Source organism: Rana temporaria, chromosome 4, assembly GCF_905171775.1.
Source record: "Rana temporaria chromosome 4, aRanTem1.1, whole genome shotgun sequence".
In the NCBI taxonomy this organism is placed as follows: Eukaryota; Metazoa; Chordata; class Amphibia; order Anura; family Ranidae; genus Rana; species Rana temporaria.
The window spans coordinates 171686773-171713285 of NC_053492.1; the positions used below are offsets into that span (position 1 = coordinate 171686773).

Genomic DNA, 26513 nt, shown 5'->3' on the forward strand with positions numbered 1-26513 from the left:
ATTAAATAAAAGTGGACCTTGCACTAAAAAGCAAGGTCCACTTACTACATCAGGTCTGCCACCTCCATGCCAAATTTCCAAATCTCAGCTGTAAATAAAAAAAAAAAAAAACTACTGATAAATGCTAGTAAATAAAGTTACCCTAAAGTGTTACTAAACCCACAACAGTAATCGGTCTGCATTTGCAGTAAAGTATGCTTGTTATATTCACTCTGGAACCTCTCTGGAAGGGGTTAATCCTCTGCATTATGTAAAAAGAATGTGTAGCACCAACCCCATAGGGCTTCCTGAGTGTGGACTTCATAGGCCTCCCTATGGTTACCTACAGCTGGTTGCCACTAATTCCCACTTAGTTGCTGAGGGTCCCCACCTTGGCGATGAGGGTCCCCCTTTGTTGCTGAGGGTTTTCCACTTGGTTACTAGAGGTTCCTGCTTGGTTGCTAGGAATTCCCACTTGGTTGCTAGGGGATTCCCACTTGCCCCACCCTTACTCCTGCTAGCTCATTACTTGTTGGTATTTATTTGAAACTTGGATGGGAGAAAGGATGAGTGGGATACTCCAACTGGAACTATTCATAATAGATAAGGACAACTCTCTCTGACCTCACCAAATTATCTGTGGAAGCAGACATACTGCTTTTGACCAAACAGCCACATGTATGGAAGTCTTCTTTCTCTCACTAGCAGCAGACTTGATGCACTAAATTATCTTCAGGACGCTAAGGGGGCGGTCCTCACTCGACAGGCCCCAAAGACACAGATCTCTACTCACAGTAGGCAGAATTAGATCCTTCCTGGTGTATCCCTTGCAATCAGCTCTGCAGGACCTCTGGGTTCAGCTTCTCTCTCTCTCTCTCTATGCCCCTGGGTCGACCAGCGGGGCCACACAACTGCCTCCGTGGAGGAGAGGGCAGCCGCCCCTCTCCCCCCTGGGCTCTGTTTCCCGGCTCAACTTACCCTGAGCACATGTACTCTGGCCTTATATACAGTATCCCACAATGCAACGCAGAACTTTCCTTCTGGCAATTTCCAGGGCTCTAACAAAGCCTGTGCACTCACTTGTCAGGTCCCCTCCCACTGTCCAATATGCCTCCCTATTGGACCAGAGGGGGACAGTCAGAACAAGCTGAGCTGCACCTGAATACAACGAGCAGGCCTAACCAATAGATCCTGCTCCCTGGTAGGCAGAGAGCACCAGACTACCTTCCTGGTAAGCAAAAGGATAAAAAATAATAATACTCTCTTCTAGCACCTACCTGTAAAGCACCTGAAAAGTGCAATAAAATCTAAGTATTCAAAGTGAGCAGCCTGCTAATACCTTGTATTATGAGAATAAAGCTAGCGATGCATGGCTCAAGTTCTTTTGTTCAGTCCTACCACCTGAATGAGAGAAATCAATTGGTTCCCCCATGTACAGGCATACCCACTTTTAAGTACACACTAGGGTTTATTTACTAAAGCTGAAAAGTGCAAAATCAGGCTCACTTCTGCATAGAAACTAATGAGCTTCCAACCCCAGCTTTTTTCAATTAAGCTTTGGTAATAAAACCTGGAAGCTCATTGGTTTCTATGAAGAAGTGAGCCTGATTTTGTACTTTCCAGCTTTAGTAAATAAACCCAATTGTGTACTTAAAAGTGGGGTATGACTGTACACTAAACAGCGTTAATGGAGGAATCTGCACCTGCCGACTATTGTGTTCAGATATCTGCGGCACCTGAATGCTCAACAGTGACTACATCTGATTGGGTGCAATAACAGTTTGGACAACAGTTTTCCAATCAGTTCTACTTCTACTCAATTTACCCCTGAAGCTCTTTTTCTCATGGACTATGTTTTGGGGGCTACAATGTCAGAACAACATGATCACAGAGTGCTTCATTCCCTAATACAGCGTATTTTGCTTCTTTTTTGTATACGTGTGTTTATTATTCTGGGATGGATACATATACAGGTCATTCTCAAAAAATTAGCATATTGTGATAAAGTTCATTATTTTCTGTAATGTACTGATAAACATTAGACTTTCATATATTTTAGATTCATTACACACAACTGAAGTAGTTCAAGCCTTTTTATTGTTTTAATATTGATGATTTTGGCATACAGCTCATGAAAACCCCAAATTCCTATCTCAAAAAATTAGCATATTTCATCCGACCAATAAAAGAAAAGTGTTTTTAATATAAAAAAAAGTCAACCTTCAAATAATTATGTTCAGTTATGCACTCAATACTTGGTCGGGAATCCTTTTGCAGAAATGACTGCTTCAATGCGGCGTGGCATGGAGGCAATCAGCCTGTGGCACTGCTGAGGTGTTATGGAGGCCCAGGATGCTTCGGTAGCGGCCTTAAGCTCATCCAGAGTGTTGGGTCTTGCGTCTCTCAACTTTCTCTTCCCAATATCCCACAGATTCTCTATGGGGTTCAGGTCAGGAGAGTTGGCAGGCCAATTGAGCACAGTAATACCATGGTCAGTAAACCATTTACCAGTGGTTTTGGCACTGTGAGCAGGTGCCAGGTCGTGCTGAAAAATGAAATCTTCATCTCCATAAAGCTTTTCAGCAGATGGAAGCATGAAGTGCTCCAAAATCTCCTGATAGCTAGCTGCATTCACCCTGCCCTTGATAAAACACAGAACACCAGCAGCTGACATGGCACCCCAGACCATCACTGACTGTGGGTACTTGACACTGGACTTCAGGCATTTTGGCATTTCCCTCTCCCCAGTCTTCCTCCAGACTCTGGCACCTTGATTACCGAATGACATGCAAAATTTGCTTTCATCCGAAAAAAGTACTTTGGACCACTGAGCAACAGTCCAGTGTTGCTTCTCTGTAGCCCAGGTCAGGCGCTTCTGCCGCTGTTTCTGGTTCAAAAGTGGCTTGACCTGGGGAATGCGGCACCTGTAGCCCATTTCCTGTACACGGTGGCTCTGGATGTTTCTACTCCAGACTCAGTCCACTGCTTCAGCAGGTCCCCCAGGGTCTGGAATCGGTCCTTCTCCACAATCTTCCTCAGGGTCCGGTCACCTCTTCTCGTTGTGCAGCGTTTCTGCCACACTTTTTCCTTCCCACAGACTTCCCACTGAGGTGCCTTGATACAGCACTCTGGGAACAGCCTATTCGTTCAGAAATTTCTTTCTGTGTCTTACCCTCTTGCTTGAGGGTGTCAATGATGGCCTTCTGGACAGCAGTCAGGTCGGCAGTCTTACCCATGATTGCGGTTTGGAGTAGTGAACCAGGCTGGGAGTTTTTAAAAGCCTCAGGAATCTTTTGCAGGTGTTTAGAGTTAATTAGTTGATTCAGATGATTAGGTTAAGAGCTCGTTTAGAGAACCTTTTCATGATATGCTAATTTTTTGAGATAGGAATTTTGGGTTTTCATGAGCTGTATGCCAAAATCATCAATATTAAAACAATAAAAAGGCTTGAACTACTTCAGTTGTGTGTAATGAATCTAAAATATATGAAAGTCTAATGTTTATCAGTACATTACAGAAAATAATGAACTTTATCACAATATGTTAATTTTTTGAGAATGACCTGTATGTGCCTGCCATTGGTGACCCGCGATAACTGTTTAATAAAGCTTTATTCTTTAAAGAACAGTTTTCCACTTGGTTAATTTTTAAAAGAACTTTTCATGCCGGATGGTGCTTTCAGGGTCACCTAAAGTTTGATTTTTGTCATGTGGGAATCAGGCAACATTCTGTCTATAGCTAGCTTAACTGTATCTTCCTTACTACATATGGTTCTTTTTGTGTTATTCACATAAAATTGCTGATTTATGTATAAAGAGCAGGATTCTGATTTGGAAAACTTGAGAGCTAGGAATGCTTATTAATAAGGAACACAAATCCCTGTATGTGTCCTCTTGTACACCAATAAAGGGAGCACAATTTTGTTTTAATACTTTGTGCTTTTTAACAAATCTATTCTATATAAAGTACGTGTACGTGCTCCAGAGCGGGTGGATGCAATGTAGAAATAATCTTTATGTTTAAACCTTATACTGCCCTTGCAGCGTAGTATTCAACAATTGGAAATGTGAATCTTTGCTTCTTCCTGTCCCCAGCATAGCGGTGTATACAATATCACTGCTCTGTTCTTGGACTGTAGAGATAATTATTTCAAATGGGTGCTTACACAGTTATGTATTACACTGACTGAAGACTGATAGACACAGTGAAGCTGTTCATTATCTAATAAGTGTGTCTAAACACTAATTTCCTAATAGTCATTCATGCCATCATTACTTCTTAGAAATGATTTGCTGCTACTAGCTATTCTTGTTGCTGGAGCTGCTGTAATGTACTTAAATGGAGAAGGCTGCATGTTTTCCTGAGTGTTTTGTATACAGTAACCAAGTACTGCACGCTTTCATATGAAAGCATCATTTATAAACAGGCACTCTGCCAGCTCAACACACACACACAAACTATGGCTGGCCATACATTGTTTGAATTTCGATCATATGGCTAACCTTACTTTTAAAGGGAAAATGTCATGAAGGAATCATAGACACTGTCATTGTTGAAAATGCTGGTTGCCTGGCTGTTGTGCTGACCATTTCGACTGATTTGAGGTCAATATCGTGAAGGCACTAGATCACAAAGCCTGACAGACATTAGGATATTCATAAGGTGGTCAGAAATGGTAGCTCCCATTATATCATTACATCTCCTAATACATCAAAAGAAAACCTGTCATGAGAGTTAAACATATACCACCACTGCTGACCTGCAATGCTCGTTGCCTGGATGTTGTACCAGTGCTTTCATTTCAGTTATTCTCATGCCTCGTACACACCATCGGTTTTACCGGCGGTCAAAAGACTGACAGGAAAACCGAGGGGAAAACCGATAACCGGCTCGGTCACTTTTCCCCTGTACACAGGGCCGATTTTCCCGACAGGAAAGCTGCCAGGAGAGCTTTGGTTAGGAAAACCGGCCGCATGTATGCTCCCTCGCAGCGTTTCCCAAAAAAAACGCCACGATTCGCTAGGGGAAAAAATAAAACAAGTTCTAATTTTTTTCACCGCAGTTTTCCTGTCGGGAAAACTGCTATGAAGCATACACACGGATGGTTTACCCGACCAAAAGAAAACATGGCAGTTTTCCCAACGGGAAAACCGATGGTGTGTAAGAGGCATAACTCACTGACATAGAAGAAGTAGGGACTTCTCCATTTTCTTGTTTATTTTCCTGCCAGTCCCTGCTCATTGACCGTATTATTTAGGCCAAACACAGCCAAAAAACATAGTTCTCTTGAGAATGCAAAAACATATAATAGGAAGTTTTAGCCTCCAGTGTGACGTGGACAGATTATAAGGCTGATTAATTATAATTAGAGAAAAGAGAACAAGTGATGGGGAGTTGTTTCCAACAGCAGCCAATCAGAAATGCAGCTTATTACATAGCAACATAGTTGGTTAGTTTGACTAAAGACACCAGTCTATCCAGTTCAACCCGTGTGTGTGTGTGTGTTCATGTAAAAAAAAAAAAAAAAAAAATCATAACCCATATTCCTGTATATTGTACTCGCTAAGATACCCATCTAAGAGTTTTTCGCAACTATCAATAATTCCCCCTGACACCACCGATTGTGGAAGTGAGTTCCACATCCTTACTGCCCTGACAGTGGAAAACCCCCTACGCAGTTTAAAGCGGTGGTTCACCCTCAGTGACACGATTTTACCATCGAGACAGGCATTGTAGCGCGAGCTACAGTATGCCTGTCCCGATTTTTTTACCCCCGTACTCACTGTGTACTCGTACATTATAGATTTCGGCTCCCGCGGGGAATGGGCGTGCCTATGGAGAGGGAGGATGATTGACGGCCGGCCCTGGCACGTCACTCTCCCCGAAGACAGCCGGAGTAGGTCTCGGCTCTTCACGGCGCCTGCGCACAGGCTATGCGCAGGCGCCGTGAAGAGCCAAGCCTATTTCGGCTATTTCCGGAGAAGCGTGACGCGCCAGAGCCGGCCGTCAATCATCCTCCGTCTCCATAGGCACGCCCATTCCCCGAGGGGAGTCGGTATCTTCGATGTACGAGTACACGGTGAGTACGGGGATAAAAAAATCGGGACAGGCATACTGTAGCTCGCGCTACAATGCCTGATTTTATGGTAGAAGAAAAAAAAAATTTTTTTGGGGTTTATAGGGTGAACCCCCGCTTTAAGATTAAACCACTTCTCCTCCAATTTCATTGAGTGACCACGTGTCTTTTTACACTCCTTGAAACTGAATAGTTTGTTCCCTATGCTACAATCACTGTTGAGGTATTTGTACATCACTATCATATCTCCTCCCAAGCGTCTGTTTTCCAGGGAGAATAAGTGTAATGACCATAACTGGACAGCATACTCCAGATGTGGCCGAACTACAGTTTTATAAAGTGGCAGGACTATAGTATTATCTCTTTTTAATGCATGCTAATATTATGCTAGCTTTGCTTCCTGCAGTTTGGCATTGCATGCCGTTGCTGAGTCTGTCATCTACCAGGACCCCACCAGATCTTTCTCCATCCTGGATTCCCCCAGAGTTTCTCCCCCCTAGTGAGTAACTTGCATTCATATTCTTAGCCCCCCATTACTTCACTAAAATAAAAGGTAAAATATTTTATCGGTCGTTATGGGTTATAACTCCAGTTTTCATGAATTAACCCCTAAGTATGTCCTGTGTAATAAGATGAAAGCTTACTGGATGGTGGTGAACCCAATTACTTGTTACCGTGCACCCCCTGAAAAACATTTAGTAATCCGTTTTCTGCATATTACTTATTTAATCCTATCACATTCTGATGTGAGATGATTAGTAAACAGGCAAGGTATATGCTCACGCATACAATCCATGTACGAGAAGGGCAATTATTGCTATTTGTATAATTTAAAAACATATAATGCACCACCTGTGTCAATGAAAGTACAGGTATAAACAATCACCACTAATAATAATAATTATAATAAAAATAATACATATCTAATCATATAGAGTAAGCCGTGTCAGCGCGATTTAAAGATGCATTTTATGATTAGTATTTTTCCTATTTTATTTAATATGTTATCATTAACGTTTAAGGGGAAAAAATCTTATGCCATTTTATTTATATATTATATTCAGGATAAGACAATTTAAAGTGCATTTTATATTGATAGTGATTTATTTATTTTATTTATTTAATAAAAAGTGGAAACTGCAATGCCAGTAGCAATTTACAGCAGCCCAATACAGGTTTGTTTATTCTTGTAACACAGATCTGTTACATAGTTACATTAACATCTCTTAGCTCTTGTCACCTATTGCACATCATCAATCTGCACTACTTTTTTACATTCTATTCTAATGTGTTTACTTTATACAAAGGTATCAAGGGCAATAATGTGCTCTAACCCATGCAAACAAGTGTTAAAAGTCCAGTGTATTTGGACAGTTTGAGGTTGTTGTATGATTTGTTGGTGTAGTTTATTGCTCATCATTGCTGATTGCAAGTACCTGTAATTACTTGCCTTACTTGTTTAGCTGGGTACCTTTTGTTCTTATTTTATTAATGGTAATATACATTTAAATATACAGTGGGTAATTTAAAAAGAGGAAGGAAACATTCTTGTTGCCCATAGCAACCAAAACAGATCATTGCATCTCTTGTCTAAGGTTCTCTGAAAAATACACATGGAATCTTGGTTGCCATGGGTAACAAGAACATTTTTTTTCTTTCTCCTGCCTTTGTGAATCTCCAGCAGTAAGTTTTGCATAGAGTCCTACTTTCAGAGCATGTTAAATTTACCGGTCAGTGCAAAAAATAAAATAACTAGCACTCAATTCACTTACCTAGCATTTTTACAGTCTGCCTGTTATTCTTGTCCCTGTGGGAGGCACATGGTCCTATAGTGTCCCGCTTCCTCCTCCACAGTTTTCTTCCAATAAGACTGTAGAGAACAGTGAGGCAGAAGACTGGTAAGAAGAAGAAGACACTGGATGTCCAGACCATGATAGTAAGTAGACCAGACTTCACAGCATACTCTGTAGCTTTACATTCATTTGTCTCAAAGGGATTGGTACCATTCTCATGTTCAACCCCAACCAAAACAAAGATGGGTCCGGCACTGACAAAAGACACTGCCCAGAGCACAAAGATTACCAGCCTTACTCTGCCCTTGGTGATTACCACCTTGGCCTTCAGAGGAAAACAGATGGCAAAATATCTCTCCACACTAAGGGCAGTGATATTGAGGATTGTGGAGTAAGTGCAACTTTCACTGATAAATTGGAAGAGCTTACACAAGAGGCTCCCAAAATTCCAGGGTCGGTACTGCCATAGTCTGTACAGGTCAAGTGGCATGCACACAAAGATGAGCAGGTCTGAAAAAGCCATACTAGACAGATAGAGATTGGTTGTAGTCCTCATATCTTTGTACTTGTACACCACCAACATAGTCATGATATTCCCAAATATCCCGATGATGAACAGGAATACACAGGTAACAGTTATCCCTGTGAGGACTGGCACTGGGAAAAGATACCCTGGATCTTCGGGCCAGGAGTGGTTGTAGTAGTAATAATCCATGGTCCTGTTCTCTGGGGTGTAGGTCTTATTGCCGGTGGACCATACCTGGCTGTGTATATGATATTGAGACAGTCTTGCCTCCATGGCTGTCAATGATATTGACACATCTATGGCATGTCTTCATTTCTACTGTACTGGTGTACAAACTTTAAGTAAAGCTGTAGAAACAAGTATAAGCAAAGTGCAAGCTTGCAGTGGCAACAGGTCCACAGCACATTTTCCCCACAGATGTAAAGTTCCATTTCATAAATCCATGTTGTCTATGACTGCAGATTGCCCCCAGTATTAAGTCCATGTCCATATTTAAATTTGAGGCAGATTTTGGGTACTAAATGAGTACTTAAAGTTGAGGCATCCACTTGATTGAAAGTCTGCAGCAAGGAGGAATAGTATTCCTGTGGCATGCTGAAAGGAATGGTAATATAGATAGTACTGGTACTCCCACTCCAGTGAGTCCCAGGCAGGACAGCTGAGTGTCTGTGGACAGTTCACATCCTTGCAGAGTGCACTGTGTCTCCAGAGCTTGCCTGGTGGAGGGAAGCTGATGAAAGGAGTTTAGCAGCACGCCCATTCTTCCTCCCCTGCTCTATATCTCATTCTTATTCTTGCTGTCAGAATACAGATCCACAGACACACACAGCCTGTTCACATGCCATGCAAAGTCTATGAGACAGCGAACACTGAGCAATTTGATGTTGTTCAATTTATTGCAAATGTTGTCAAATCAGAAGGAAATAGTAAAACAGAGACCTGTCTCAGGTCTTCTAAAATCTATTAACTTTAATGCTTTAGTTACTCGGAATGTATGCAGTTGTAGTAACAGAGTGCAGCAAATTGTTACATGGCTATCCCCCAAACACTTGCCCCGGTATTTTATCATTTATTGGTACTCATATGAAACTGCAGCTAATGAAGCAATCTGTCTTTCACTGTCATTCATTCACATGGTGGCAGCTGTACAATTTGAACTGGGAGCTAATGTTTTCTGATAATAAAGCTGATAAAAGTGAACACCACTCTCTGCACCCAGCGGCAGCTGCTTCGTGTAATATTTATAATCTAAACCAAGAGACAATTTGGAGAAGCCAAATGCAGAACACAATTGTCAACAGATTCACAGTGTGCGATTGTAAACAACGCTATGTCCCCCATGATGAAGTAGATTACGACGCACAACAGGCAACCTTATCTATACTGATATACATTATTTACACCCGCGATATGTTGAAAAGTATTTTGTTTTCTCATGATCATCGGTGCAAGATAACAATGATATAAAAAATGTATCTCAATAGCTGCTGTAATTTGACTGACTTGTTTAAAAAAGAAAAAAACTGAGCAAGAAGAAGAGTTCCATGTAGTGGAAGCCAAACTGATCAAAAGATTCAAAGATATAGGCAACTGAATTCATATCAAATTTTGACTTTTAATGTTGAAGCGGATCACAGCCCCAGTGATTTCTGCCTTCTTATTCGTCAGCAAGTTCAGCCTGAATTACCCAAAAGATTTTGACAGATTTTTATTTATTTTTTACGACAAGACCCATGAACCATATGTTAATATTTGCTTGGAGATAAGCATTAAGAAAACTATTTAGTTCTAATACAGAAAATAAATGATTTTTATACAGGTAAAAATTGTAACAAAATTAAAATATGAAAATCTATAAAATGTGTTTTTATTTCTGTTTTGACTTGATATAGTTTTAAAAGAGATAGTGTTACGGTAGATAAAAAGTGCACAATTGTTACTCTAAAGTTAAAGCGGAGGCCCAACCTAAAAAAAAAAATTACATAAAAATGCTCCAAAAAAAGTAACATTTTAAAAAAAATGTTACTTACCAGAAATGGCGGTTGCTAGGTAGATCTTCCTAATCTGCCTCTTCCTAGTCTGCGGCTGGTCTTCATTCTTGTCCTCCTTGTGTTGTCTTCTGGGGAATGGTGCATGCTGTCTTCTGGGAACTGTGTGTGTCCCAGAGAACACCTACCCATTCATAAAGCGCTACAGTGAAGCCGCAAGGCTCCACTGCATGTTTCCCTTAGTGAGGATGGCGGTGCCGGGACCTGCCATGATCAAGGGATCGACCTCAGGGGGCTGAAATCACAGACGCCTGGGACAGGTAAGTGTCCTTACTAAAAAGTCAGCAGCTCCAGGAGAGTATCCTGAAGGAGTTTCAGACCTTCTATTCGACGCTGTACAGTACCACGCTTCCTCCGGGTATGACTCCTGGCGAGATGGCGCCTCTCCTGGACCCCCTGGCTCTGGGGTGGCTCTCGGATGAGGAGAGGTCCCATCTGGTCAGGCCCATCACTGCAGAGGAAGTACATGCTATTATTAACTCATTGGCACCTGGGAAGTCCCCGGGTCCTGATGGTCTACCCGTCAAATTTTATCGGGCTCATGCGGATCTCCTGGCTCCCCTGCTGGCTGATCTGTATACCCAATGTCTGCGCTCCCACCCTCCATGGCAGACGCGCATCTTATTCTAATCCTTAAGCCCGATAAAGATCCCAAACAGTGCGCCTCTTACAGGCCCATAGCACTTCTCAACACTGATTTCAAAATGTTATCAAAATTAATCACCGTTAGGCTCAACCCATTACTGCCCTCTATTATAGACTCGGACTAGACGGGATTCATGGTCAATAAATCCACGGATATTAACCTCCGCAGACTATTCACCAACTTGCATGCCATACACGACAATGTGGGCACTAGAACGATTGCCTCCTTCGACATTGAAAAGGCATTCGATTCGATCGAGTGGCCATTTCTCTGGGAAACTCTGCGGAGGATGGGATTTCCGTTGGTTTTTATTACCTGGCTGCAAACTCTATACAAATCCCCGAGGGTGGCTATCAGACTGGGGGGTGACGTCCCTCCCCCCTTTCCACTTTCCAGGGGTACCAGGCAGGGCTGCCCTCTCTCTCCGGCATTATTCGCAATTGCTATGGAACCGGTGGCAGAGGCACATAAGAGGACTAAAATTAGCGTGGCTGGAGGAGAGGGTAGCTCTGTACGCAGACAACCTCATGCTATTTCTGAACGACGCAGACCCCTCCCTTAAAGGAGCTTTGCAAGTATTGACTGACTTCTCTAAAATAACAGGTTTACGGGTGAACTAGGCAAAATCCCAACTGCTAGCTATAGACCCTGAGGCCAAAAGACTAGCCCCGCCAGGTATCCAACTGAAATGGGTGGACGAAATGGTGTACTTTGGGGTGCGCGTCTCGAGGGATGCGACCAGCTTTATACCCCTTAACCTAGAGCCGGTGGTCCAAGGAGTCAAGGCCAAACTAAAAGCCTGGGAGAACCTTCCTGTGTCCTTATTAGGCCGCATTAACTTAATTAAAATGAAAATCATACCTAAATTTACCTACCTATTCCGTAACTCCCCACAGTGGATACCTTGCTCATTTTTTACGAAATTGAACCGACTCTTCTCCTCCTTCCTCTGGGGCCCAAATCCCCCTAGATTTAAATTATCCACACTGATGCATCCGGTGTCGCAGGGGGGTTTGGCATTTCTGGACTGCCGGAAATATTTTCTGCCAGCCCAGCTGGTCACGGCAGTTTGGCGGCTGGTGCCGGATGCGTCCAACCCAGCGTCGGTTCTGGAGGCGGCGGTGGTCCGTTCTGTAGAGGCCCTGACACATTTACCCCTTTGTGGTCCCAAGGCTCCATATGATTTGACCACCCCCATGCACACGACTCTGAAGGCTTGGGGGGCGGGATTGGGAATTGAGAAGTTCCCACGGAATGCAGTCTCCCCACATGCCCCCCTGTGGGGGGCGGGATTGGGAATTGAGAACGCGTCTGTAACCAACACCTCCAATCTCATCTCATTGATTGGACTCCAGTTGGCTGACACCTCACTCCAATTAGCTCTTGGAGATGTCATTAGTCTTGGGGTTCACATACTTTTTCCACCTGCACTGTGAATGTTTACATGGTGTGTTCAATAACAACGTGGTAACATTTAATTATTTGTGTATTATTAGTTTAAGCAGACTGTGATTGTCTTGTTGTGACTTAGATGAAGATCAGATCACATTTTATGACCAATTTGTGCAGATATCATTCCAAATAGGTTCACATACTTTTTATTGCAACTGTATTTATAAAATGAGAAATACCTTTTGACAACCATAAAAATATATATATATACGGCTTTTAGGGTCAGTGGACTAGAAAATAAATATGAAATTGTACCCCTCTACCCCTCCAGTATCTCACCCCCACACCCGGCATTTACGGCACCCTCCCTCCTCCAGCATCAGCCACAATCTTATCTCGACCCCCCTGCTCCAAAAAACCACCCTCCCCTTCTCATGTGCTCTCTGGAACGCCCGCTCTGTCTGCAATAAGCTCACTTCTGTCCATGACCATTTTGTCTCCCACTCCCTTAACCTTGCAATCACAGAAACATGGCTTCAAGAGTCAGATTCTGCCTCTTTCCCATGGAGGCCTCCACTGGACTTACTCACCCAGACCCAGTGGACAGAAAGGAGGCGGAGTTGTTTTTTTCTATCCCCACTGAGCACCTTTTAAGTCCTACCTAATCCTCCTTTTGCATCCTTCTCTTCTTTTGAGACACATTGTATTAATCTGTTTTCTCCCATTTCTCTAAGGATTGCAGTGATCTATCGGCCTCCTGGACCAGTGGCACGCTTCCTTGATGACTTCTCTGCCTGGCTACCCTACTTTCTCTCCTCTACAATACCCACTATTGTCCTTGGTGATTTCAACATCCCCACAGCCCAGCTGCATCCCAACTTTTCAACAACCTCACCCTTTGACCTTACACAATGGACACAGTCCCCCACTCACTCTGATGGTAATACCCTCAACCTTGTTTTCTCCCATCTTTGCACCCCCTACAACCTCACCCCCTTTTCTCTCTCTGACCACAACCTCATCACTTTCAAAATGTGCTTATCTCCAACCACCTGTCCCACCAAGCAGAAAAAAAATTATCGCAGAAACCTTTGCCTCTTTATTCCTTCTTTGTTTTACTCTGCAACTGACCACCTCCATGACAAAATCACACCCCTGTCTTGCCCAAACCTGGCCACCTCTATCTACAACACTTTACTTTCATCCTCACTGGACTCTCTTGCTCCTCTCACTACTGTTACCCGTTTATTACATTTAAGATTTAATATCTCAAAGATATGATGTGGGTTAAATGAGAGTTCTTTGACCAGGAGTGAAAATTTTAACACAATAATAACATTTATTGGTGAGTAGTTGAAAGTCTATCTAATACACAAATCTATCTATAGTCTACACCAAGGAAGAAAATATTAGGTTAAAATAAAAGAATTACATGAAGTAATACAGAGTATATTCCTTAAAACATTAATCTACAAACATATTTAGTTACAAGTAAAAGGCAGACCTTTGCCATATTTACCCTTTGCACCAAGGTTCCATTCTGATGGCTGCTCTCCCATAAAGTGTGTGTTTCCCTAACATCTAGTCTGTGTATATCATTACAGGCTGATGCCTCATTGGTTGGCATAGCATGGCTCTGATTGATGGGCTTCCCTTTTCCTGGTTAAGGACTGGCTACATCTCCAGTTCCTATACTTTGCATAAGTCAACCCCCTTTAATGAAAATCCTTGTAACTATTCTGAGCAGGAGATTACCTTGAATTAACTGTACTTACTGTATATTATAAATAAATAAATAAATACATAATACTAATTATAATAATAAATAATAATAATGTATACATAAAAATGTTAATAGCATTGTATCATCATGTATATTTCACAGTTGGAATTATATAATATTTGAATTATAAATTTTGTTTAATTTGTATGTCTAATTTAACAGATAAATATCTAGCTAAGGGTGCAATCTGATTATTGTATTAGCAAACAAAATAAATATTGAAACATAGGGAGTTTAATATCAAAGATATATTTCTTTAATATTGTTCTCTTCGACCAAAGTGGCAACACAAATTAATTAACAAGGTTTGATGGTATCCAATCTCTAAAAAAAAAGTTAATTTATATAGTACAGCATATGCTAATTGAAAGAAAAGCAAGTCTTTCAAAGGTACATTTTATATATACACAGTATATATATATATATATATATATATATATATATATATATATATATATATATATATATATATATGTGTGTGTATAGCATGTAGTGCAGAGTGCAGCAGTATTGAGCAGCGAAGCAACAAAGCTTCTCAGGAAGTATGTCTGTCAACGTTCTCATTTATCCAGGTCATGGATGGTATAGATAATCGTATTTAGTCAGGTTCCAGGGACATAACTATAATTCATGGTGTCCCATAAAATTTAGATGGAAACCCCTAGCAACCTCTCTGTGTGACACCTGGCAATGCTGATTGAGAAAATAGTGTTGATTTTCACATTAATATGCCTAAATCAAGGACAGGAAGTAGAAGAGATGTTTATATAGTTATTAGTACTTCCGATAGAAGTTGCCAAAAAGATCCGTGAATTAACTTTTAATTTAATCAGAAGCCAATCAGAATTTTCCAGCATCTAATGATCTTTGTATGACTTAATCATCAATAAAAAGCATGGTTTAATCGTCAATAAAAAGAGATATAAAGTATTCCTATGCACCTTAAGGCCCCGTACACACGAGAGGATCCATCCGCTGAAAAATCTCAGCGGATCGGTTTCAGCGGATAGATCCCCTGGTGTGTACGTTCCAGCGGATATTTATCCGCGGATATTTCCGATTTCCAGCAGATAAAAATTTGTAGACATGCTAACAAATCTATCTGCTGGAATCGGCTCCAGCGGATCGATCCGGTGGTCTGTACAGACTCACCGGATCGATCCGTCCGAACCCATCCCTCGCATGCGTCGTAATGATTCGACGCATGCGTGGATATCCTTATATGACAGCGTCGCGCACGTCGCCGCGTCATCATCGCGGCGACGGCGCGACACGTCACCGCAATGGGAATTCGGCGCGGATTTCGATCCGATGGTGTGTACACTCCATCGGATCAAAATCCTCAGAGGATTTATCCGCGGATACGGTCCGGCGGACCGTATCCGCAGGTCAATCCTATCGTGTGTACCAGGCCTAAGGCTTCATGCAACACAGCCAAAAAGAGGGTGAACAGGGTGCAAGGAGCATAAATAACCAGAGAAGCATAGGTGCAGGATACAGCCTCTTAAATTGAATGGCTGTACGAGGGTGTACAACCCTGCACACAGACAGGTCGTATGCGCATGCATGATTTTACCCAAACATCAGCATAAACTCTTATATATCAGTACGCGCAATGCACGTCGGGAAAATCGCGTCGGGAGCATGCGCAGTACGTCCGGCGCGGGAGCGCGCCTAATTTAAATGGGACTCGCCCCATTAGATTGTGCACGCCTTGCGCCAGCCGGATTTCAGTTACAGTAAAATTTCTAGGTAAGTGCTTTGTGGATCGGGCACTTAGGTAGAAATTTTCCGGCGGTGTAACTTAAATCCGCTGGCTGTGGATCTGGCCCTAAATCTCCAGTACATTTTAGTTGACTAAAATGTCCTACGTTTTAGTCGACTAAAATCTCCAGTACATTTTAGTCAAAAAATTTGTCTAAAATCTAATTGGTGTAATTAAATTGTAATGCATTAGTGAACATTTCTCTACAAGTTCCAAACTCATTGGGCCAGATTCATCAATAGATACGCCGGCGGATCTCCTGATCCGCCGTCGTATCTGTGAGACCCGACGGTCGGATCTGTGAGATCCCACGGTCGGATCTATGCGACTGATTCATAAGAATCAGTTCCGCATAGATCTCCCTTAGATCCGACTGGTGTAAGTCACTTACACCAGTCGAATCTTAGGCTGTAATCTCCCGCCGGCCGCTAGGTGTCGTCGCTATTTTTTACCCGTCGCATATGCAAATGAGGAAAACCGCCGATTCACGTCCGTACGCCCGCCCGTCGCTCGTTTTCTACGTCGTTTGCGTTTGGCTTTTTCCGGCGGATAGCTACCCCTGCTTCTATGAGGGGTAGCTAATGTTAAGTATGGCCGACGTTCCCGCGCCGAGTTTTAAATTTTTTACGTCGTTTGCGTAACGCGAACCGTAATACCGATGGCTGCAATCGACGTACCCGCCGCAAACAATGACGTCCTAGCGACGTCATTTGGAGCATGCGCACTGGGCTTTTTCGCGGCGGCGCATGCTCAGTTAAATCGGCGTGGGAAAGCGCCTGATTTAAATTGTACACTCCCCCTAGCCGCGGAATTTGCATTCCGCCGGGGGGAGTTACGATCCAACGGTGCAGTTTGCGAGGTAAGTGCTTTATGAATCATGCACTTGCCTCGCTAAATTGCACTGGCGGATCGTAAACCAGGTAGATCTAGCGGATCTAAAGATCCGCTGATCTACATGAATCCGGCCCAGTATATACTGCTGGAGTGAAAAATCTCATATGTTATTATTTATGGTATTGATGTATGAACATGCACTACAGACCAGTGTTCATTTTGAAGTCAAATTTCAATTTAGTTTTAGACTTTTGACTAAAATGGCATTTTAGTTTTAGTCCCATTTCAGTCTTTTGACTAAAATGCCATTTTAGTTTTAGTCGTATTTTAGTCTCAATTGTTTAAGTTTTAGTTGTAAAATAGTATTTATTTCGTGTTTTAGTCGTTTTAGTTGACAAAATGAACACTGGCTAACACCATGCACGCTGAACCTCTACTTGCTTCCATGTGCATGAAGCCTTATGCCTGGTACACACAATGAGATTATCCGATGAATGATCGTCCATTTTTTTTCTTGCATGCTAATCGCTTGTTGAAAATTAAGAGGTTACTAAAGTTTGCTATAGAGGGTACCCAAGCCGAGTCAGAGCTCCATGTATCCATTCAGACACTGAGGCCCCGGCCCAGCCTGGCCCTGCCCCCTTTCTCCAGCGATGTCTGAGGGGATCGTGGACATCGCTGGAGAGAGAAGGAGCTTAGGTAGGTAATTGGGGGGTGCTGGAGGGAGGGGGGGGGCTGCTACACACAGAAGTTTTTTATCTTAATGCATAGAATGCATTAAGATAAAAAACCTTCTGCCTTTACTCCTTTAAGTGCATGTGTTCTAAAATGTTTACGACATTTCCTTGCTGATCCAATCAGCTTTTTAAACTCTAATTAAGGACTGAAACAACTTCTTGAATAAGCAGTGAAATGTTTTCAAGATTATAGAACATGTCGAGCTGGATGTGACTAACTACTACTAGCTTCCCAAGAAGTAATGTAATTCCCATGAAATAATAGAATTGGTCCCGATTCCAAAATGTTTTTTCTTTTATCTGTTTGTGCCAACAGTGATAGTAGTTTGTGTAGTCTGATTTATTCTTTTGTTCCACTACATGTAAAATAAATGGATCATGCAGCGGCGTAAAAAGAGAACAGACATGATTGTTATTTCTTACTGACATTTCCCTTTCCAATTAAACTTGAATTTATCACAGAATAGAGTTTGGAAGATGGGACTTTCCGGTTTCAATCATTTTCATTGAAAAATCTATAACGCCTACAAAAGGTAAGTCTAAAAATTATATGCATGAAAGAACCAAATACAATGGCAATGATTGGTTGGAGCAGTGGTTGGAAACAAGTGAAAAATTGGTTACGACAATCCTTGAAAGTATAAATGAAAGTACTAAGGTGTAACGGCTATTAACCGCTTGCCGACCAGCTGCCGCAGTTTTACGGCGGCAGGTCGGCTCTGCTGGGCGAGATCACGTAATATTACATCATCTCGCCGAGCAGCCAATAGCTCGCTTCTGACGCCGACGCGCGTGCCCGGCGGGCGCGATCACCGCCGGGCACCCGCGATCGCTCGTTACAGCTCCCGGTCCTGTCAGGGGGAAAAATGCCTGACCGTCTGTTCATACAATGTATGAATAGCGATCAGTCAGTCCACTCCCCCCCCCTTCAGTTAGAACACACCCAGGGAACATACTTAACCCCTTCCTCGCCCACTAGTGTTAACCCCTTCCCTGCCAGTGGCATTTTTATAGTAATCAATGCATTTTTATAGCACTGATTGCTATAAAAATGCCAATGGTCCCAAAAATGTGTCAAAAGTGTCCGAAGTGTCCGCATTAATGTCGCAGTACCGATAAAAATCACTGATCGCCGCCATTACTAGTAAAAAAAAAATATTAATATAAATGCCATAAAACTATCCCCTTTTGTAAACGCTATAACTTTTGCGCAAACCAATCAATAAACGCTTATTGCAATTTGTTTTACAAAAAATATGTAGAAGAATACGTATCGGCCTAAACTGAGGAAAAAAATAGTTGTTTTATATATTTTTGGGGGATATTTATTACAGCAAAAAGTAAAAAATATTAATTTTTTTCAAAATTGTCACTCTATTTTTGTTTATAGCGCAAAAACTAAAAACCACAGAGGAAATCAAATACCACCAAAAGAAAGCTCTATTTGTGGGGAAAAAAGGACGCAAATTTTGTTTGGGAGCCACGTACAATTGTCAGTTAAAGCGACGCAGTGCCGAACCGCAAAAAGTGGCCTGGTCTTTGACCAGCAATATGGTCCGGGGCTGAAGTGGGTAAAAAGAAGACATGTCTCGATAGAAACTGTTGGGTAGACACGTTACCTCTTAGATCAAACAGTTCATGAATCTTCTGAGTTTAGAGACACTAAAGTAAATATTATGTCCTAACAAATTTAAAACGTAAATTGTAATTGTTTACAGCAAGTATATGTAGCACTACCCCCGAAGGAGCTGCTGGTTTGATTTGGGTGGCGCGTTACATCTGTCTTCTCGCCGTCTAGGGTACTGGATGAGAGCTGTAATAAAGTCAATGTCTTTTCTGTGCTTTTATTACCCAGTCGGGTAAAAACAATAGAAATAGGAGTAGGTGGAGGGATAGAAGAAATGGAAATGGCGGATTCAGGGTTAATTGATGCGGAAACAGTCCTGTTTCCAATGACAAACTTCTTCGCCACTCTAGCCAGAATGGGTACAGTGCACCTGGATAGGCCTCTCTCTCGAGCCTAGCAGCCAGAGTATCACTCGGAAACTTTAGGGTGAAGTCTCTGCCACAGACCCTCCCAAAGGTGGAGACAATCTCGGTCCTAAATCCCTCTCAACAGGATTCAGCACCCGGATCTCCTTCGAACAGCTTCAGTTGCAACAGGTACTGACAGGCGACCAATGTCCAGCCTCTCAGGTACAAAGTGTCCTTTTGATGAGCAGATAGGCCTCTCCTGCGACACCTGCCTTATGCGCAGTGTCCCCCAGACAGGTTCTCCATCGAAAAGCTTCCTCCACTTTGGACAGACAGCACAGGACCACTTGTAAATTTGTAGACTCAGTCTGCTTACTGCTTATTGACTACGAGGTAGATCAATGCTCCGGACAGCAACACACACACACACACCCCGGGGCAGGAGGGCCACACACGGGGGTGGTGGGACGACTGCCCAGGTGGAAGGCGTAGGGCGGCAACTACCACAACCAATGGCGTCTGCACCTTAAATACCCCTCCCCAGCATGCACAGCGAGGCGATCAAACCTCCTGAATTGGCTGCCGCCACCTACCGTCTGGGGTTGACTGAGGTCCCTAGACAGCAGCATAAGTGCCCAGGCGCCCAGTACAACCAGGGCTGGATCAAAGTCCTTAAATTTAGCCAAATTAACCTGGTCAGAGTCGATTAACTCTCTGACCCTCTTCTAAATTTACAATAGCACCTGCCATAAAAGTAGCAAGGCACTACGTATATAATGTGTACATTTATGTGATCTAAATAATATAGAGGATAAATAGAGAGAGAGAGGAAAGAAGAAGAGAGATGGAATGTGGGGAAGGGGCATGAGGGAAATAGGCGGTACATGCACAGAGAATCGCAGGTGTGATTGGTCAAATAATCCAGATCTTGTGAAATGTACAGGTATTCATTATTCATTTATTAGGCAGAGCCTCTAAAATGGTCTTTCCTGATAGGCATGCCCAACAGTGGGTAAATTATTTGGGAAATCCCACCAGATGTGTTAAGGTGCATGCAACTGGAAACAATTCAGGATATGGGAACAGAAAGAAAATTCAATCTCAGTAGTAGTTCCAACAATCTAAAACTAGATTCAACAGTGAATAATTTAGGGGGCATTTGGATATATAAACATAAACCTACTTCTTTTTTCTTCTGCATAAATATGAAGGTAGGGGGCTAAACAAACATAGGTAGCGGCAATAGTATCTGTGAAATGTGATTGATCCTTAAGGCCCATACACCCGTTCAGACTTTTTGACAAGTGTCCGACGGACCTGTTTGATCAGACAATCCGACCGTGTGTACGCTCCATCGGACAAACTTGTTGTGTTTTTCATCAGACAAATGTTCGCTGTGCAAACAGACAAACTTTCCAGCAACAAATGTCCAATGTAAAAACATGCATGCTCAGAACCAATGCTAAAGATCAGACAACAATAGCTGAAGTTGCCCACAGGGTGTCAGTAAATAGCTGAAAAAACATGTGATTTGCTGAAAGTTGGCTGAAAAAGTCCTGTCATGTGTATGCATACCAAGTTCAAGGCCAACGCCCATTCGTAGCAAAACCCACGGAAAAGTCAGATGGAAGTCTGATCATGGTTATGAGGCTTAACAAATACTTTGGAAGGGATTAAACATAAAGGATGGACCTTATGGTTGAGAAGGGGCAATACAAATTGTGTACGGTCTAAGCAGAAAACACTTCAGTCATTGAGATGTGTTAAAATTATATTAAACCTTAATTTTCCAAGGTGCACAGTTAATTTAGGGAAGGGGTGCTCATCCGTTTGAAGAGCGTGGCCCACTTAAGTGATTTGGAAACTGGTCGCTGGCCACAAAGAAATGAAATGGTGCTGAATTTTCGTTTTTTTTTTTTTTTTTAATTTATAGCATAATGAAGATTTTAAACAATTCAGATCATTATTTTCTGTGGGACCAATCCCTGTTGGATTTTTTTTTTATTAACCAGATCACCATTAATCCCACTCTCACGCCTCAGTTGTGACCAGCCAATACAGCTCTGAAGCAGTGTTACAGCTTTCTCTATATCAGGGTCTTTTAAACTATCCCTTGAATTGAAAAGGAAAAACCATGGGCAATCTAAACAAAAAACAACAGACCAGGGAAGCACATGCTCTAGTAATGCAATAAACTTCTATATTAAGCAAAGATAAAATGACACATATTGCACTTACATGTTCACAGAATGACACACAACTGTGAGAATCCACCTTCAGAACCCCTGTATGGATGCCACTAGATGTAATCCACTTGGCTAAAGGCTCCTCTCCCTGTGTCTGTGTGTTAGGAAAGAAAAAGAATGGGGAGCAGGCCACAGGTTGGGCATACCTACTTTAAAATTGTTTATTTTCGTCAGCTCTGCCTGGTTCCCAGGTCGCTGTCTCCCACCACCTATTTGTGGCTATCTCCTTAGCTAGCAGCTGCTAAGGAGACAACTATGCGTATGCGCTCCTAACCAGTGCTGTATGTGCCCTTGCTCCCTCTTCCCAACACTTTGACTGATGGCAAAATGAGCATCCACTGCCATCAGTACCCATCTCCTCTGCAACCTGCAGGTAAGTGTTTGGAGATAGGGGAGCACAAAATGGCACTGTTGTGTTTTTATACCTTAATGCAAGAATGCATTATGGTAAAAAAAAACTCATAGCATTTAGTACCAATTCATTCCATCCAGCAATAAAGGTTTGATGTGACTCAAGTTGGAGTAATGTAGTAGGTTACTCAAAAAGGTTATTGAGGGTGGTGATATACAATTACCAAAGTATCTGGTACAGTCCCAATTTTTGAATAGTTGTAATCAGGATTGGCATTAATATTAGGCTCAAGACTGACCCCAAAAAAACGTATTGCTGGTGTTTTTTTTTGGACAATCTGGGCTGTGTAGTAATAATCTGTCAGGTCGCCTCTACACCAACTCAGTGATGATGAGACTTTTATGAAATGTGATGCTAGACTGTCACTTTAACTGTTTATAATAAGAAGCCGTTAGGAGGGGTGGGCTCCCTCCAGGCTCATTTGCCTGCTGCCTATCCATTATAATGTGTGAAATGTGAATAATACTGCGCTAACCAAATGGTGAAAGGTGGAAAGCTGCTATATACAAATGTGACAAAGATTGGTGAACAAGGTAAATGGAAAATGTAGAGCTAAAAAGCTGAGTAAGCAATATTCAAATAATTAAATGTTGCTATACACATGACGGTAGGTCACAAAGTGTGAAAACATAACATATATAAATATAACTCATATATGGAAGATTATGGAAAATGTTCAAATGAATGAACCAATCCATGTAGTGAACAGATTGGGCCAGATTCACATAGAATCCGTGGCGGCGTAGCGTAAACCATTTACACTAGGCTTCCGCAACTTACTGGAGCAAGTGCCGTATTCTCAAAGCACTTGCTCCGTAATTTGCGGCGGCGTAGTGTAAATGGCTCGGCGTAAGGCCGCGCAATTCAAAGGGGGCGGCTTGTATTTAAATTAAGCGCGCCCCCGCGCCAATCGAACTGCGCATGCGCCGGCCGAAAAAAAAGCCCAGTGCGCATGCTCCAACTCACGTCGGAAAACGTCAATGAAGCCGACGTGAGCGTCATTTCTGAAAACCCCTATTCGCGAACGGCTTAGGAAAACGACGTAAAAAATTCAAATTTCGTCGCGGGAATGATGGCCATACTTAACATTGGCTGCGCCTCATAGAAGCAGGGGTAACTATACGCGGGGAAAACCCTTACCTAAACGGCGTAAAGTGACTGCGTCGGGCCCGCGTACGTTCGTGAATTGCGTATTTTGCTGATTTACATATTCTCGCCGTAAATCAGCGAGAATGCCCCCAGCGGCCATTTCAAAATTGCAGTTAAGATCCGACGGTGTATCACAGTTACACCTGTTGGATCTTAGGCATATCTATGCGTAACTGATTCTATGAATCAGTCGCATAGATACGACCGACGCAACTCTGAGATACGATGTGAACAGTCTATGTGAATCTGGCCCACAAAGTCCAGTATAAAATAGTTGTTGCTCAGAAGTGAAGCACAGTGCTATAGTGAACACGAGGAAACATTGAGGTGTTGTATCTTCAATAAAAATAATGGGGTATGTACTCTTACCAGAGATGGGGGACTCAAATGTCGATGACAACGAGTCAATCGAGTAGAGAGAGCCAAGACGGGGCAGTCTTCCACAACAATCATGGGAAACCAAGGCATTTACAGGAGCAGCTTCCAGGGGTCTTGTAGGTGACCCCAAGGTTGAGAAACCAAGTTGAAACAGCCCCTGTATATCCCTGTATGTTGTGGTTATTCAGGTGCTTATCTAATAGTTTTTTTAAACTATCAATGCCCCCCGCTGAAACCACCCGCTGTGGAAGGGAATTTCACATTCTTGCTGCTCAAGTTTAGTGAGTGGCCACGTGTCGTAATAAACTGCCTTCCGCAAAAAAAAAAAAACGATTGTGGGGTCAAGAGTCTTGTTGAGTGGGAGAATTATCGCTTTATCCCTGGAGTTAATCCCCTTTTTAATGCATGCCAATATTCTGTTTGCTTTGTTAGCAGCAGCTTGGCATTGCATGCTATTGCTGAGAATATCATCTACTAGAAACCCAGGTCCTTTTCTATCCTAGATTCTCCCAAAGGTTCATTCCTTCGTGAGTAGATTACATTCATATTTATGCCACCCAAATGCATTATTTTGCCATGTAGTTGCCCACCTCATTCATTTGTTCAGATCTTCTTGCAAGGTTTCCACATCCTGCTGAGAAGTTATTGCCCTGCTTAGCTTAGTTTTGTCCGCAAATATAGAGATTGAGCTGTTTACCCCATCCTTCAGGTCGTTTATGAATAAATTAAACAGGATTGGCCTAGGACAGAACCCTGGAGGACCCCACTTTCTACCCCTAACCATTCCAAGTACTCCCCATTTATCACCACCCTCTGAACTCACCCTTTTAGCCAGTTTTTAATACATGTACTCACCCTATGGTCCATGACAACAGACATTACTTTGTACAGTTAACGTTTATGGGGAACTGTGTCAAATGCTTTTGCAAAATCCAGATACACCACGTCTACGGGCCTTCCTTTATCTAGATGGCAGCTCACCTCCTTTAGAGAAGGCTAATAGATTGAATCCATACTGATTACTGCTAATGATACCGTTGTTATTACTAAAATCTTATATATAGTCTATTATAATCCCCTCCAAGAGCTTGCATACTATTGATGTTAGGCTAACTGGTCTGTAATATCCAGGGATGTATTTTGGCCCTTTTTAAATATTGGTGCTACATTGGCTTTTCTCCAATCAGCGGGTATCATTCCAGTAAGTAGACTGTCAGTAAAAATTAGGAACAATGGTCTGGCAATTACTTGACTGAGTTGCGTATGTACCCTATGTTACTGAATACCTGTTCATATTTTGTCCATATACATGTTCTTTGAAATCCTTGCAGAAACTGGGAAGCTCCACGTGCTGCCAACAATACTATTGAAGACTATTACTGTGCAGTAACAATATTGGGGGTTTATGTTCAAAATAATTTCTGTGCAAAATGTCAGTTATGCATATAGGCCCTGTACAGGACACTGAGAATGGGTCCTGGAAAGCAGGTACATTTCCCTGATATTTGAGTTGTGGTTCCTTTAAGGGGGACAGTTTTGTAGTCATCGCTGGGTACTCGGTGTTCTCACGCATGCAGGGTGAAGTGTTTTGGGTAAAGGGTTCTGGGGGATTTTGACTAGAGAGAGGACTGATTTCCAGCACGCTCTGGTTTGATAAGTCCATATTAGGCATCAGAAGTTTAAGAAGGTTAAGAAGTTCAAAAAGATTTGGGTGGGAAGAACCTCCAAACCCTAACTACAAAGACTATGGTACTGAAAATGTTAAGCCCCAGGCAAGGGGGGCTTGAAAGACAACAGGAAGGAATCGGCACCAGTGTCAGTGAAGCAGTGTGGAGGAGTTTGCGAGCTGTGAGCAAGGTCTGTGAACCCCTGCGGCCTCTTCAGCACCCTGAAACAAGGAAAAACCCTACCCCAGTGTGAGACCGAGATATCAGTGGTGGGGTTGTCATGGAGTTCCTTTTCGCTAGAACTGTTGTGACGGATGTGTAGGTGGGACAGAACAAAAGCAGAGAGTAGGAGTACACACAAGGCTTTAATTGAATGGGCTCACTGCTGAACAGCATACATTTTGGCAGACAAAGGGTTAAGTCAGTAACACAGGGCTGGGTGAACAGTAGGGATGGCAGAGTTCTGACAGGTAAAGGGTTAATTCGCAACAGGACTGGCGCATGGCAGGGATGGCAGATTTCTGTTAGGCAAAGGGTTAATACACACAGAATTGGGCACACAATGGGGATGACAGAGTTCTGGCAGGCAAAGAGTTAATTTGCAACAGGCCTAGGCACATAATGGGGATGACAGAGTTCTGGCAGGAAAACGGTTCATTCGCAATAGGACTGGCACACGGCAGGGATGGCAGAGTTTTGGCAGGTAAAGGGTTAATTCACGCCCAGGACTGGGCAGAGAACAGAGATGACAGAGCATGAATAAACAGTTCATTGGGTAGCAATGGGTACAGCACAGGTAAACAGTTCTCGGGTAGCTATATGGCACAGAAAGGTGGAGATGATCCTCAGGGCAGTAGCAAGTTGTCCAAGTATGAAATGAGAGAGTGGGTAACCGCTCAAAGAGAACCAGGTAATCTGATTCCTGTGGTCCGAGCCAAGGGTGCAGGCAGTGCAATCAAAATGCAGGTTAGGATGAAGGAAAAAAGCTGGGACAGCCGCACTCCAAAAAAACTCCTCCTTTAATTAAAAATCACAAAATACATGCCACAGCAAAAAACAGCACAACAAAAGAAAAGCTGACGTTTCGCACTATGCCTTAGTGCTTCTT

General features: G+C 42.6%; 1 protein-coding gene across 1 annotated transcript in view; it reads right to left on the bottom strand.

The window, feature by feature from the left end:
• Positions 1 to 9061, bottom strand: part of GHSR (growth hormone secretagogue receptor) — a 39037-nt gene extending 29976 nt beyond the window's left edge. Inside the window, exon 1 of the mRNA XM_040349378.1 lies at positions 7828 to 9061. Within this exon, the coding sequence (XP_040205312.1) occupies positions 7828 to 8647 (820 nt within the window). The 5' untranslated portion in view covers positions 8648 to 9061. The remainder of the gene's footprint in view (positions 1 to 7827) is intronic.
• Between the last annotated feature and the right edge of the window lie 17452 nt (positions 9062 to 26513).